This window comes from Anoplolepis gracilipes, chromosome 12, assembly GCF_047496725.1.
Source record: "Anoplolepis gracilipes chromosome 12, ASM4749672v1, whole genome shotgun sequence".
Classification (NCBI taxonomy): Eukaryota; Metazoa; Arthropoda; class Insecta; order Hymenoptera; family Formicidae; genus Anoplolepis; species Anoplolepis gracilipes.
The window spans coordinates 2,383,971-2,399,787 of NC_132981.1; the positions used below are offsets into that span (position 1 = coordinate 2,383,971).

At 31.0% G+C, this 15,817-nt stretch overlaps 3 protein-coding genes across 3 annotated transcripts; all 3 read right to left on the reverse strand.

Annotated features, from left to right (window-relative positions):
• Positions 1–460: 460 nt before the first annotated feature.
• Positions 461–4,431, reverse strand: LOC140671607 (esterase FE4-like). Its single transcript, XM_072903030.1, has 8 exons — positions 4,121–4,431; positions 3,920–4,045; positions 3,681–3,840; positions 3,133–3,506; positions 2,196–2,367; positions 1,681–1,874; positions 1,024–1,168; positions 461–885 (listed from the first exon to the last, which is right to left on the reverse strand). Exons 1-8 carry the CDS (start codon positions 4,310–4,312, stop codon positions 581–583), a joined length of 1,668 nt encoding a protein of 555 aa, XP_072759131.1. The 5' UTR covers positions 4,313–4,431; the 3' UTR covers positions 461–580.
• Positions 4,432–6,159: 1,728 nt separating this feature from the next.
• Positions 6,160–10,747, reverse strand: Tsf2 (transferrin 2). Its single transcript, XM_072903316.1, has 9 exons — positions 10,587–10,747; positions 9,810–10,222; positions 9,590–9,707; positions 9,327–9,506; positions 8,714–9,249; positions 8,476–8,640; positions 7,979–8,067; positions 7,562–7,902; positions 6,160–7,201 (listed from the first exon to the last, which is right to left on the reverse strand). Exons 1-9 carry the CDS (start codon positions 10,648–10,650, stop codon positions 6,564–6,566), a joined length of 2,544 nt encoding a protein of 847 aa, XP_072759417.1. The 5' UTR covers positions 10,651–10,747; the 3' UTR covers positions 6,160–6,563.
• A 1,316-nt stretch (positions 10,748–12,063) lies between these two features.
• Positions 12,064–14,658, reverse strand: LOC140671747 (man(5)GlcNAc(2)-PP-dolichol translocation protein RFT1). Its single transcript, XM_072903317.1, has 8 exons — positions 14,364–14,658; positions 14,038–14,240; positions 13,768–13,954; positions 13,410–13,697; positions 13,202–13,333; positions 12,997–13,128; positions 12,420–12,920; positions 12,064–12,337 (listed from the first exon to the last, which is right to left on the reverse strand). Exons 1-8 carry the CDS (start codon positions 14,421–14,423, stop codon positions 12,179–12,181), a joined length of 1,662 nt encoding a protein of 553 aa, XP_072759418.1. The 5' UTR covers positions 14,424–14,658; the 3' UTR covers positions 12,064–12,178.
• Positions 14,659–15,817: the final 1,159 nt, after the last annotated feature.

Sequence of the window (15,817 nt, forward strand, 5' to 3'; positions counted from 1 at the left end):
AAAATCTCACCAAGAGAGCTACGAAAGATCATTATGACTTACAGAAACATGGATAACACATATCACTAATAATCTTCTGAAAGGTTTTGACACTATAATATATTATTATTAACATAACTCACAATCAATTATATTTTATTCTCGACTGATAATTTTTAATAATTTGATTACGTATATTTCGTTAACATTAAAATAATTTAAAACTTGGTTTCTTAAAGTATAATTCTTCACGACGTAGTTCTTTATAATTGGTATAGTTCGTTCTAGTCCTTTGTATGGTTTTTATAGTTATGGCGCTAATGTAAAATAAACGTTGTAAAATAGGGATTTTAAATAGAGGATATGTAAGTGAACATAAACAAGGAAGGTACCTATGGATGGATGATAGATGATAAAAAAGATTATGTAAACCAAGTCCTTTTTTGTTGAAATAAATTTACATATATTATTAAAGTATAGTTTATATAACATATAATTATAAGCAATAAGATCAATTATAATTGCAAATGTCCGTCTTCCATGTTTAATCGCCTGGCATGATCAGCGTATTTACGATCGATTTTAGATATTAAACCGATTATTATTTTGAAATAGTATAATTCAAAGGAAATAAGCTCTCCCATTTTTGCATTCTGTCGGGAAAAAGTCTCATCTTCATTGTCGGTTTTTCAGAAATTTCCAAGTAGTTATCGCTTTCTAATAAGTATGGTTCCCATGTGACGTTGTTCGCTAAAGTCGGCGGTACCGGCTGTCCAGTTTCAGCAAAGTTTGACCACATACTTGTCATAAGTTCCACCGTAGGTATTTCCGGAGCATCGTTCTCAAAGAAGGGAAATTTGATCTTAATAAAGAATAGATATTGCAAATCGTCATGATGCAATACTCCTAAAATGATATACAATCGATTAGTCATAACTTTATTCGGATGAGGATCAGATCTCGTGGTGTTGTTACGTGCTATAAAATAACTTTTTGGACAATCAAGGAATTTATAAGAATAAAATATAAGAATAAAAGTCATACCGTACGGCGAGGTTTCGTTCCACATAACGAAACTGTATCGTCCTTGATAAGAAGATACGTAAAAGTAGATTGGTTGATCAGTGTTTTCTGCGAACAATTTTACAGCGCGATGCAATGGAAATGTAATTAAACTGTCGGCTTTAATCTGTAACAGAATTGTACAAGAATTACGCATAGTTATGCAATTAATTTTATTTGCATCACCCCAGACAGCAGAAAATATTTATAAAATATTTATAAAATATTTAGAACAATTATTTAAATATTTTATAAATATTTTAAAATTTTAGAGATTGATTAGATTATAAATATCTTAGCAAATATTTAAGAAACATTTACAAAATAATTACTATAAATGTTTATTTTTTACTTATTATAAATATTGTATAAAATATTTCATCTATATTTTAAAAATATGTCGAATAAAGATTTTTATAAAATATGTATCAAATAGTCATATAATATTTCAAAAAATACATTTTTATAATATTTAGAAATATTTATAATAATTTATCATAAATATTGTGTGCTGTCTGCGACTATATTTTACAATATTTAATATCGTCTCAAATCTATTAATAATTAATGTGCTTATTTATTATTATAATATTCAAAATGTATCTGTATATAATATTTTTCAGAATAATTTTTACGAACATGTGCGAGGCCGTCATATGTGTTCGGGCCGATTGACTGGTTGTCAAAGTAAAATTGACGTAGTTCGGTGCTTATGTATCTGGAACGGGGTGTATTCCGTTCGTATAAAAATGCAATAGGTGCGATTCTGTACCAGTCATTGTTTAAATCGTCCAAGATCGAAGTGTTCCCGAGCCTACGCTGATTTTCAACGGCTAGAATCGAAACGTAAGAATGCATTAACGCATTATATTTTGTATGATTTCAGTATTTATTTTTAACTCTGATATTTTAACAACAGAATATCCTAAAATGTCCTTAATCAATAAAAAAAAATGTTTAAAATTTATTTTTTAACTTTTATTATATATAAATATATCTTCTATAAAATATGTCAAAAAATTTATATAAAATCTTTTAGATTTTTTTCAAGTACTTTGAAACAGTTAAAAATGCCACAAGACATTGTGACCGAGAATAGAGCAAAAAATGTGTGATCTACAAGGGTGAATTAAATAGAAAATTGATTTTTTTACCAACAACCACGCCACCGAACTCGTCCTTGGTAACTCCTGCCATCAAAGGAACTTTGTGGAACTTTCCTTTTCTAATAAGATCAACAGGCTGTTCGGGCAAAAATCTTTCTACACCGGGAATCTCGGGTTCCACTACGGGTGACCACAACAATATGGGATTACCATTCCATTCCTGAAATATGTGTTTAAAATATTCTCTTTTGAATCTTAAATTTCTGTTTAAATTTTATCTTAAATTTATCCAATTTTTTAAAAACAAAAATCTCAAATTGTATTATTTATAAGATTCCTCTTCCGTTCAATTTCTGTCATTTAAAAGGAAAGTTATTTCCTACATATTTATTTATTTATTATACATCTAGTTATTTTTTAATTACTGAGTCAAGTCTGGTTTTATAAAGAAAGGCCATGTACTCACCAATTCTTGTAAAAATTTTTTATAAGCAACTGTCTAATAAAATTTCTTTGCAAAACCATTTGATGCACTTCTTGGAATTTGCAGAGAAAAAAATATAACGCAAATGTACGCGTAATATAAATACTCATGAAGAAAAACGAAAGAAATAATTTTATAATTTAATTAATAATTAATAATTGTAAACATTTAAAAAAGTTGATTATGAATGAGTATGAAGGATATTTTTATAAGGCAAGTTAAAAGCTTGATAAAACGTACATTCATATAACAGTACATATTTATTAGAAAATAATAAAGAGAAAATAAAGTTATAAAATAAATTAAATAAATGGCGCACACATTTACATTAATTTTTTCTTAATTTAAAAATTCTTTTCTCTGCAAATTTCAAGAAGTGTATCAAATGACTTTGCAAGAAAACTTTATTGGGTGACAACTATTTATAAAAAAATTTATATTAAATTCAGTGAAATAGAATACGTGCCTCCCCTTGGTAAATATAGTATCTGTCATACTTACAAAGAACTTGGATATAGTGTCTGTGAAGTTCTCCACCGGCTTAGATTTCAAGCAGATCAGTATAGCGTCGGTGGTGTTGGTCGGACAGTTTAATAGCTCAGCTTGCTTCTTCGCCAAGTGTAATTGCTCGGTTGGATATGGGTCTAACGTCATCGAGCCGCTCATCATGATCGCGCGATGAAACAATCCCTTGGACATTGGCGAAACCATGTGTAGCATCACGCTGAATCCACCGACGCTGTAGCCGCATATCGTAACGCTATCAGGATCACCGCCGAAGGCAGCTATGTTCCTCTGTACCCATCGAAGCGCCACGACTTGATCTTTCAAGCCCAAATTGCCTGGTGCTTTCGAGTCGCCGGTGCTTAGAAAACCTGATAAGCATCATATTTTTTAAGAAAATGTTTTATTATCTTTGAACCACGAGCAATAAAATGCTTTGATATCATGCTGTGTTTAGCTTGTATATTTTCTTTCAAGTTTCAAGCGAAATTTATCTCTTTTGACTTAAATTGTCTGAGAAATAATTAAAATGGCTAGGGATTCACCTAGAGTCGCGAGACGATTATTAACGGTGACGAGAACGATATTTTTGTCCAGCAAGTATTCGGGTCCAAAGTTGGAGCTTTGGCCTGAGAATAGATAAAAAGCACCAGGGTGGAAGAAAACCAACACCGGCCTCTTTACGGGCTCACTCGCCGAAGGTAACTGCAGTTGAGACAATTATTTAATTAATAACTTTATTCTTTTCAGTGAGAATATGAATCACCTGTTAGTTAAAGCTCACTTTCGTCGTGTAGACATTCACACGAAGACAATCTTCCATTATATTCTCCACGTACAATGCTGGACAAGCTGGTCCTTCCTTAGTCGCATCAAAGACACCATTCCAATCTGCCGCTGGAATAGCAATCTACGAGAGATAAAATTCAACGGACAAAAATGACATTTACATTGTCCAAAGACTTATCCTATCTAGTTGTTTCACCTGAAAACGTTGTTGCCCGGTCGGTGGTTCCGCGTATCTTACACCACGGAAGGAATAGATGCTTTTGCCAAGTCTGGAGGTCAAAATGGAACCGCGAATTCGCCCGATCGGTGCGATGACTTCGGGTTGTTCACCAGCGGGATCGCCGCTGGCGAACGCAAGGACAACGCTCAGTAAGAATAGACGTCTCATGACTGTGAGAGGATAACTCTCGAGCTTAACACGAGAGCTGATGGTTTCTTACCTGAAACCAGTTAGGCACGTGTATATATATATATATATAATGTGTGCGTTTTGAATCAGCAAATATTATAAACATCTCAAGAGCAATACGGGCTTTTATATACCCAGTCGCTAGGGGGAAAGAACCACACAGTTGTCTTTAAGGGGAATTCCAAGCATGTCATTCGCAAGTTTATTTCTCAGACAAACAAAGTGTGTAAAGTCACGCGCGCAGATTCTTAATTTAAATCTGTACGTGCACGGAATTTTTTAATCAAAATGAGGCAACGCGTGAACATTTTTTTACTTGACAGGAAACATCTAATAATCTTATTTAAAAAAAGCGCGAGTCTTTTACAAAGAACTGTATTATTTTCAATGATCGTAAATTTTTCTTCTTTCTCTCGATACATTTTTCGAACGTCATATCAGTTAATGATGCAAACTTATCGCGCTGAGAAGTCATTTTCCTCATAATAGAGGATAACTTGAGACTTTCTGCAGACAAGATATCTCAAGAATGTAATAAAAATCCAGTTTTTTTTACTGCGGCAATTTTCTTTATAAATTTTATAAACGGAGAAAGATTTTATATTTCATAGAGAAAGAGATTCAAATGTTATTTATGAAAAATTATTTATAAAATTCTATAATTTTTCAGACATTGTTTTTATACATATATTTTTCAAAATATTTTTCTAGATTGTTTACATTCTTTAAAATCATAATAATAACGCTGGGAAATTATTTAGAGAATATTTCTTGTCAATATGATAAACCAAGCTATTTCTTCTTCTCTTTTAAGCTGTTTCTGATTTCATTCATGTAGGTTGCATGACCATAGTTTATATCGAAATTCGCTGAATAGTCATTCTGATCGCTACGAGCTTGTCTCTTCGGTTTAGCAAGTTCACGCAATCGTTTAGAACAACGTCTATTATTCTTAGCAACGATACGGGCATAAGTATCGAGAAAAAATGTCTTTTTATCAGACTGATGAAATGGTTCTGAGACTTGTTTGCTGTCCACTAATTTACGAATCTGATTTTTATCTGAAAATTTAACACATGTTTACACAGTTGAATATAATATTGTTTATATAAAAATTGTGAAATTATATTCGCCAGATCTCACCTGAACTAATATTTTTCATAGACGAAGGGGAATTATAAGACGTCGGCGCTAAACTAGAATTTGGTTTCTGTTCAATAGATTGATTTAGATTATCGGATTTTAATCGATGAGTGTTAGACGTTTCGCGAATCACCTGAGAAATATTATACAATCAATATTATATATAAATCTTAATTTTTCGTATTTTTAATATCCTGCAAAATTATAATATACCACCTGCTGATCGTCGGTATTATTATATTTATAGCTTTGTTCTTTTTTCAGATTTTTGTGTTTAAACGTGTTATTTTTCACTGTTTGGATGTCACTATTCATATCGTAATTGGACTAAATTTTTTTCCTTTAATAACAAACTATTTTCTTTGATTAATAGAAAAGTCTTAAAATTTCAATTAAAATTACATTATTCGAATTAAATTAAGAGTATTGTTAACTTTAAAAATTTTGATTCAGATTTAAGATTTGACGTGAATTTTTGAAAGCCAAAGCAATGATTTTTTTCTCGTTCGTTATTCAATTGTAATTTCGATCTTTCCTATTATCGTATGTATGTATGTATTACATACGTCACTATATTTGCGGTACTTCCCAGAAAGTAAGAAAATTATCACACTTATTGATCAATTTTTTATCAGAACAATTATATTTCATTACGCAAGACATTGGAATAATAGAAACGTGCATCGAATTTTATAAAGATTTATTTCTATAAAAATGTTAATGTGTGGACGGTATATTAAATATACAATATATCAAATTATTAAATATACAATAATTCTTAAAATTAAAAGATCGTTGAATATCTCATATTTGGACGGAAACATTTAGAGATAGGGCTCCGTTGGACGGACGCAAAAGGCAGCCATGAAATTTATTAATATATCTAACTCTATATCTCTCAGCCATTTGTACTGTTAAATATATAGACGTGTAAATTATTTATATAAAAACGATATTTAGAATAAATTTACGTAGCGATAAAATATGTATTGTCAATAACAAAGTGTAGTCTATCAGATCTCTTTTTTTTCCTTTTGTAATCTCTATGCAATTTATTCGTGTAAAAGTAAGTAAATTGTTTTTCTATTTATCTACCGAAAGCGAAAGTGAATACTATCATAACTATCGTAGCAAATAATGAATAGCTTATGGCTGACGCACCAGCGTTACAATCCACAATTCTCCTAGCTCTCATAAAATCTGGCCCTAGATACGCACTGTACTCTCGCTTCTCTGGCTCTATGACCTTTAACTGTTGAGTGGCGTCCTGAAAAATGAGATCGCTATAAGGAGACGCGCTGTAGTACATGCTGAAGCTAAACTCGTCCTGCTCCTTCCTGCCGTAAAACTGCTGCGCGTATATGAACAGATTTATATACGCGTTGATCTGCGTCTCGTTGTAACCGTAACCACCACGCGTGACTATAGCGTTGGCGGCGACCTTGCCCAGGTTACAGTTCTCATAATCCGTGGTCGGACGACGAGTACCGTCCGGACAGAGCAGCTCGAAGTCCTTGGTAAAGGTGTTGCGCGCCCAAAATTCTTTGCGCTTGCCGTCAGTGTTTTCCGCGACTGTCGTGTGTTTGACAAAAGATACGTCTCCGCCGCCCTCCACCAGACACCTGAAGGCACCCGTGTGCCCGAAATAATCTTCGGAAGCGTCTCTCCGGCAATATCTGTAGCTCACCCCATGACACAAGTCACACATGTTATCGTAAGGCACTCCTGTAATCAGATGAAAAGAGTTCTGTTAATTATTTCATCTTCATTAGTTGACTTTGGAATCGCTACCTAGACAGCACATAATATTTATGAAAATATATTTTTTCGAAATATATAAATATTTTATAAAAATCTTTATTTGACATATTTTTAAAATTTAGGTGAAATATTTTATATAATATTTATGATAAGTAAAAAAATAAATATGTTGTAGTAATTATTTTGTAAATGTTTCTCAAATATTTGCTAAGATATTTATGATCTAATTAATTTCTAAAATTTTTTAAAATATTTAAATTATTATTATAAATATTTTGTGCTGCCTGGGTAATTTAGAAATTTTTTTTGTGTTTTTCGAGCTACCTATATTGTATTCTGTACTAAGCGCGCCTGGTACGCAGGATTTGCTGAAATATTCGGCGGCGGCTCGCACGGAATCGCAACCATAGCCTCTGATCCACTTGTTGGAGATTAGATACGCCAGTGGATAGACCCAGCCCGCGGCGGTGTTAATACCAGTGTGACAGGTGTATTTGTTCTTCAGATATGTGAGATCCGTGTTGTCATCTTCCTCCTTAGCGACAGCAACGACGTAATAATCCGGCGTACCGAGATTATACACCTCGGATATAAACGGGATCAGATTGAAACGTAGTCCGGCAGTATAAACGTCACTGGCATCCAAGACAGTTACGTCAGCAATCCTATCGTGAAAAAAGGATATAAATGTGATTTCATTAAGAGAAACATATATGCATTTAAACATATTTTTATACATACCCGCTTTGTATCGATTGCATGCAATTTATTTGGCTGTGGCCTCTATGACAAAGCAATTCTGGTTTCAACAGTTGAGCTTTTAAAGCAATCTGTAACAAATAAATGAAAAATATTAAAATTCAACATGCGTATAAATAGATACCCAGACAGCACATATTTATGATAAATATTTATAAAAAAATATATTTTTAAATATTATATAAATATTTTATAAAAATCTTTATTCGATATACTTTTAAAATATAGATGAGATATTTTATATAATATTTGATAAGTAAAAAGTAATATTTATAATTATTTCGTAAATATTTCTCAAATATTTTTAGAATATTTATAGTAAATTTGTATTTATTCAACCTAAAACTTAAAAATATTTATAAAATAATTTGATAAATTTATAAAATATTTAAATTATTATAAATATTTTGTACTGTTTAAATTCTTTAAAAAATAGATGAGAGAATCATTTTTGCGTCAAATGTGTAGTATAATCGTACCTTCATCTTCACACATTTCTCCATTTCTGGTTCAGATGTAACGCATAATGTCATCCGATTTACAGGGCAATGACGCACTCCTAATATGTGATCTATGGATCTTCCCAAGTATCCCGTGTACGTTTGATCTTTCTCAGGTAATTGCACGAAATCGCGAGCAGAATCCTGGAAGAATAAGACGCAATATCAAGCATAAATGTAATATAATGGAAAATAAACAAATATACACATGTCTTACTGAAAATATTAAGTTATGGTGCATTCCATATCTGGGCGCCGACTCGTATAAATCGAATACTTCTATAGGCTGTACATTCGTAGGTTCAGTGTGATCTCTATTGTAATAATCGAATGTGTCGTTGATCGTAGGTCTATCCCACGAGTTGAATCCGTTGCCGCCACCACCGCCAAAACTTCGATCGTATCCATTGCGATCCCAGTTGTCCGTGCTATATTCGTTCGGATTGTTAACGCCATTTTCCCTATTAAAACCACCCTCACCGAATCTATTGTTATAGCCCGAACGATTTTCGTAATTCTTCTGATTATTGTCGAAACGATTCAAGGTCGATGTGTCATTTTTATTTTTGTGCAATATTCGCACCGCCTTCTCCAGAAATCTCTGGTACATTCGACGGGTTTCGAAATTGGTCGCTGAAGACGTGACTATTGCGCGCGAGGGTACAGTACCCCAATTGCAGATCCTGTACTCGTCCACGGATCTGCGGGTACCGTCCTTGCAGAGGAATTCGAACTGCTCCTTCTTCACAGAAGCTAAATAACAAAAATTAAACAATAAATAGTTTCTATCATCTTCTCTCTCTTACAGATTTCATTTATTAAGTGCGTACTAAAGTCAAATGTGGTAGAAGTCATCTCCTGTACAGTCGTGTGCACCAGGAAGGCAATTTCGCCCGCTTCGACCAAACATCGAAAAGCTCCCTCGTATCCTGCATAAGGATCTTGATATGTGCACTTGCCACCAGGTACTTTTCCAATGCACAAATTACATAAATGGTCAGAATTATCACCTGTAAATTATTCGTGAAAGATTAAACAATCATATTATGAAAAAATATACCTATACATTCTATTATTACTATTATAAGCTTACCAAGTGGATTATATTTGTCAATCAAAGAGTTTACTGCACAACTAGGCCCAAAGTATTTAATTGTCGATTTTACATGATTGTTACAGTCAATGACTTCCATTCCTCCATGCCGCATAAGCTGAATATGTAAGATATTTTTTTATCATATATAAATACATATTTGTAAGAAATTTATATATATAATTATTTATATAAAAATTCATAATAAAATTTTACTCACAGTGTTAATAGGAATAACCCAACCTGCTAATGTTCCAACACCAGCAAAACAGGCCTTCTTGTGTCTAAGCTCATGTAAACTTTGTACATCCGACAAAGAGCCTTTTTTAATCACTGCAACGGCATACTGATAATTTAAAGCACTTTCATATATTTCCTGCATTATTGGTACAAGACTATGGTATCGTCCAGCTATAAAGACTTCTCCGGCATCTAATGTTGTTATCTGAGCCTTTTCTTGGTCCAGCATAGTCATACATTCTTCCTTGTTAAAAGCTTGCTTGCAATGTATCGAAAAGTAGCTATAGCCAAAGGATGCTATTTCACGATCAACCGCCCTGGAAAAGGCTTTGCATTTATTCTGTTCGCCTTCGGAAACCGTACACCATGTGATTGTGTTGTTGAGATATTGGCCTGTCAAAAATTAATCAGTAACAATCATTAATTATATGTATTCTATAAATATTTAATTTTTGTAATTTATTAAAATTATATATAATTCTATTTTACTTATTATACTAATAATAAATATTTAATTTATTACAATTTAATAAATAATCAATGTAATAGTGCAACAAAACAAAAGTATACATCAGGTAAAGAGCAATATTAGATTATTTATAGCTGAAATTATATTATAATTGAAATATGATTTTATTTTATTTGCAATTATTTTAGACGTAATTGAAGTTTAATCTCGCGAAGAAGAAAAATTTAACGCGTGTTGTGCAAAACAAAGTTCTATTAATTTGACGGAAGTAAAAATATGCATTCATACCATGAATATGAGATAACGCAAAACTGCACAAGAATATCAATATCGTGTAATGCTGGAGCCACATTTTTCCTTCAAATATTTCTTTTTAGAGTCAATCGAAAACGGACAACACCCTTCTTGACATGATCGGATTGTAACCGACTACACCCAACAGAGAGAATAGTGCGTGACAACGCGTGACGTAATCCATTTGTTAAACAAGGATAGAATGAGTGAATAAACGCTACGGTCTGTTCGCTTTTCGATTGCACTTTCTTACATATTCGGTGTGTTTCTTCTATGGACTTTTTCTGAACGTATAACAAATTATACCGAGCGTCCTATCAACATCTATATCACACAATAAACAATAATAAAAATGAAATAATCTTTAATTATTATCTTATCATCTTTAATTTTTATTGTTACTTTTAATCTATAATTTTTATCCTTCGTATAAATTTTCAGTTTTTTTTAATTTTATAAACAGTTTTTTAATTTGTTTTTTTATTTTTAAATTTTATAAACAATTCGTTTTTTTTATTTTACAGAATTGATCGAGTGTCAGAAGTAAAAATAAAATATAATGTAATATGAAACAATAAGGTTTGTCACGTTATGCAGTTATTGAATTACAATATAATATTATTATTATTATTATTATATAATTATTTATTTTTCAACGAAACGTCAATCTTTAGCGGATATAACTACTAAGTAGATTTATTAATAATAATATAAAGAAAAAAATGATGTAGATACAAAGATTTTTCAGATTTAAATAAGGTAATTAAATTAATAAAAATTATATAAACATAACATCAAAGTAGAAAATTATAAATATAAAAGTCACAAAATTAAAGTGCAGGATTTATAGAAAAATTTTTTTAGTTAAAAATGATATGATAATACAGGGTTTATAGTAATTATAGGGTCTAGTTGAAAAATTAGAGCCTAAAACATCGTTCATATCATTTGAAAAAGATATCAGATAACCGAATCTTATGATACTGATAATTTAAAACAAAAATTTGTATCAATGAATGTTATTACATTAATTGTAAACCAATTTCAAGCAGTATATTATCTAAAGATTTTATAGCTAACATTAGATATAAAGATGTATCTACTTGAAATAATTAGTTTTGTTATATACATGCCTGAAATTTATTTATATGTAAAACAATATGTATCTAGGAATATTTTGTTTCAATATTAAATATACAAGTTATTAATAAATAATTTTAATACATGTAAATACAATTTTTGCTACATATAAAGAGATTTGTAATTAATTACAATAAATCTATTGCATAATTAATTACAAAAAATATTAATGCAATAAATCTACTGCATTACAAAAAATTTATGTAGCTGATATATATATATATATATATATATATATATATATATATATATATAAGCTACATGAATTTTTTGTAATATAGATATTGCATAATTAATTACAAATCCTTCTATTATTAATTACAAAAAATATTAATGCAATAAATCTATTGCATTACAATAAATTTATGTAATTGATATATATATATATATATATATATATATATATATATCATATAAATGATATAATTTACAGCTTAAAAAGACTTTCAATCACTTTTTCCGTGTTTATTTTTTCGTTTGTACCACTTATTTATAGCAAGCCTGAGCAATTCGTGATTTTCGTATATCCACGATGTAAGTACAATTATAAACATCGTTATTCCAATCAATAGATGCAATATTTTTTCAGTTGGAAAGAAGTAAGCCTGTAAGAAAGAGAGAAACAAATTTACGTTAAATTGAAATAAAATGATAGATGTGTATAAAAAACTAAAACAGATATTTTACATGTGATAAATTAGTAATGAATGCCGCAACGAGTAGAGATGAGGAAAACATGGGCTTCGGTACTAATCCGCGTAGAGGACGATATGTCGTATCTCGATGTCTTTTATTGATGAACATCGCTGAATATATGATTCTTAGGCTCATATTTACGCAATTGCCAAAGATAAAGCCAACCGGACCAAGCCAAGTGACGAATAGATACGATGCGCCCAAGAACGCAATAGATTCGTAGACCATGATGACATTACTCTTATTTATCGTTGCGCTGTCAGCTGTCGCGTTAGTGTAACATTCCGTTACGCCGTTAATTCCTAACAATAATACGGCAAGACAGTGAGCTCTCAATAGAAGAACAGGTAAAGGTAAGGTCAATTTTGAGCCACCATATAACCAGAGTAATGTACTCGAATAGGACTGACCGAATACTAGAACGATCAGACCAATAGACGTAACAAATGAACACAAATGTGTCAACACATTCACGCTCTCTTGCACCTCTGCCTGAAAATATCATAATTTATATATATTTGTTATAAATATATGTATATTATGATATATAAAAAAAATCATGACTCACTGGATTTTGATCAGATATCAGTTTATCCCTCTTTACTGTCTGCGTGAAATAAAAATATCCACTTTCTTCGATTGGACGGAAAATAAATCTAGCAGCTAACGAACCCAAATTATTCACAATCTCATAAGTACCCTTAAAGAAATAAAAATTTAAATCTATCTGTGATAATGATATTACAAGATATATATATATATAAACAATGTACCTGTTCTGTAAATGTCAATACTGGCATTATAGTCATAATCAACCTCTCGCCTTCTGTTAAAATTTGCTTCAGTATTCCTTGCCTAAAGAAGCTCCATGTAAGAATTGTTAACTTTTTATCAAAATAGGAGTCCTACGAAATAACTATTGTATTGTTCCTTAAAGAGTGACGACGACAAGATTAATAAAGTGATTACATATTTACATACATTATTCTCCAGCTGGCAAGGTAAAAAGTCCTTCACAGTGCGAAAGGGAAACTCTCTTACCACGTATTCATCACTACTGTCTTTCAAAGACATTCTTCGTTTTTGGGTGCATTTATTTAACTTGGTTGCGATGTAATAATGAAAATATACATAGTGACTAGTTGTATAAAACACTGCCGCAACAAGTTGAGCTATACCAAATGCAAGTAATGCATTTTCTGAATGGTACAATATTAGTGGGACAAATGTCATGGTGCGAATAGCAATCATGATTGTGTCCAGAATTATCTGAAAAGACAAACATGTGAAGCACTCAAATTGCCTGAAGATTTGCCGATTTTTTTCTTAAATGTCTTACTTTAAGCTTAACAAATAAAAATGCGATTGCGACTAATTGAACAGTTAAGGAAGACAGTTCTATGATGCATGACAGTCCAACTGCCCAAACTGCAAACGTATAGTGCGGTGGTAAAGCCTCCGTGGTAGAGAGCAGGAACAACCAAATATATCCAAATAGGAAAGACATCATGACACATATGGGTACTCTGGAAAACATTAATTAATCTGTATAATTCTATTGAATGGGAATAATTAGTACATGTGATAAACAAAATAGCAATGAACTAACGTTAGCCAGAGTAAATTCACAACTTGGGCCCAATTATGCTCCGCTGTATTAGTCAAACATGCTTTCATGAATGGTTCTCGTGACAAGAACAGTATCATAGATTCTAGTAATAACAGTCTCACGTTAATGACACCTAAGACAGCTTGGCCTACATGTCGGACGATAAACGCGTTCAAGAGAAATGTAACAAAGCGACAAAATATCTGAAAAAGAAAAAAGAAAGAGAATTACATAAATAAAGTTGTTAGAAAGGATTTCAAGACATAACAGATGTAACTTGGTTATAATCGTAGATACTCTCTCGGGATACGTTTTTGTTGACATACCTGAAATGCAATGCTAAAAGAAGCATTTTCCAAGCTGCTTTTCAGAACACTAGGTCGCATTTTCAGACTGATTTGACAGAAAAAGCATGAATATTTCGAGATTCCCGCCGGAAGATGAAACGTCAACGCAAGTGTAGAGAGGAATCAATAAAACGATATAATGTAAAACTATATTCGTCACTCATTTCTCCTTGATTTTAATCGTATCGTCGTTCGAAAATTTCATTCTGATTCCCAAAAAAATTAAGAGTGACAACAAAACTATCAGCTGATGTGATCTCCATACATATACATATATATGTGATGTAAAAAGATAAAGGCCAGTATTCATAGTACGTGCTTATAAGCCTTAAGAAATGAACCAATCACATTCGACTATTCTTTTCACATTCAACTGTGATTGGACGATTCCTTATGGCTAAAAGCTTACTATATCTATTGTAGATCCGGCCTTAGGTCATCTTAAGATTTTGTTCAACCAATCATATTAGATGGTCGAATGGAATCTTAATTTTAAATATAAGAATGGACTATGAATACTGACCTTCATTTTTTTATATTATTTTATAATAAAAAGAATAATTATTTCGCAGCTAAAAATAATAACCATGAATAAAGAGCTTTGACTATGTAGAGAAGAGGTTTCTCTCTGATAAATAACTTACACTATAATTGATATTTCTATTATTTTTTTTATTTCCTTTTCAAAATTCTTTTCTCTTTTCTTTTCAATATTTTCGATGTTTTGTATATTTTTTGTTAATTTTTCATTGTCCTTTACTTTATGTGTCTCTTTTAATTTATTTTGTTGAGTTAATTTTTCATTTAATAATCTTTTATACTTTTCCAAAAATTACAAAAAAAAAAAAAATAAAAAAGAAACATTAGGAAAAGGCAAAAAACATTGGAGAACGAATATAATGTAATATACACATACAATAATATATATAACGTAATACAGTATTAATATATTTAATATCTATAGCTAATATAAGTCTTAACATAATATTAAATCGACCGAACCAAAACCGATAATCTCTAACCATTTTTAGTCGGATCCAAACCGTAAATCGTATTAAAATTCTATAAGAATGATTAATCAGAATATCTCCTTACATATCAAACATTTTATCTTTGATTTTATCAAAGAAAAAATGAATTAACATAAAAATTTTTAAAACTTATTTATTAATTATTATTTTTAATCAAACAATTCTTAAAAAGCGTATTTTTTTTTAAATAGTGCCAAGTATCTTTTCGAAAGAAAATTAATTACAAGCAGAGCAAATTAAAAGTCAAAGTGGTTTAACCAAAGTAATTATATACTTCGAATTGATTAGACTGAGATTGTCACTATGATTTCAATTAATATGATCAATAAGATCATCAATCACACAACGCAAATACGTTATATATTACTCTACTGGAACCACATGATACACACATATAGTGCA

Excerpts from the sequence above, each read along its gene's own strand:
- LOC140671607 (XM_072903030.1), bottom strand. The coding sequence starts at position 4,312 with ATGAGACGTCTATTCTTACTGAGCGTTGTCCTTGCGTTCGCCAGCGGC. Across the intron at positions 4,046-4,120 it reads CCGGGCAACAACGTTTTCAG|ATTGCTATTCCAGCGGCAGA; the intron begins GTGAAACAACTA and ends TATCTCTCGTAG. Across the intron at positions 1,875-2,195 it reads GTTCGGTGGCGTGGTTGTTG|CCGTTGAAAATCAGCGTAGG; the intron begins GTAAAAAAATCA and ends TTTCGATTCTAG.
- Tsf2 (XM_072903316.1), bottom strand. The coding sequence starts at position 10,650 with ATGTGGCTCCAGCATTACACGATATTGATATTCTTGTGCAGTTTTGCG. Across the intron at positions 8,068-8,475 it reads AGAAATGTGTGAAGATGAAG|ATTGCTTTAAAAGCTCAACT; the intron begins GTACGATTATAC and ends TATTTGTTACAG. Across the intron at positions 7,202-7,561 it reads TAGTACAGAATACAATATAG|GAGTGCCTTACGATAACATG; the intron begins GTAGCTCGAAAA and ends ATCTGATTACAG.
- LOC140671747 (XM_072903317.1), bottom strand. The coding sequence starts at position 14,423 with ATGCGACCTAGTGTTCTGAAAAGCAGCTTGGAAAATGCTTCTTTTAGC. Across the intron at positions 13,698-13,767 it reads TTTTATTTGTTAAGCTTAAA|ATAATTCTGGACACAATCAT; the intron begins GTAAGACATTTA and ends TTGTCTTTTCAG. Across the intron at positions 13,334-13,409 it reads CTTGCCAGCTGGAGAATAAT|GACTCCTATTTTGATAAAAA; the intron begins GTATGTAAATAT and ends GTTATTTCGTAG.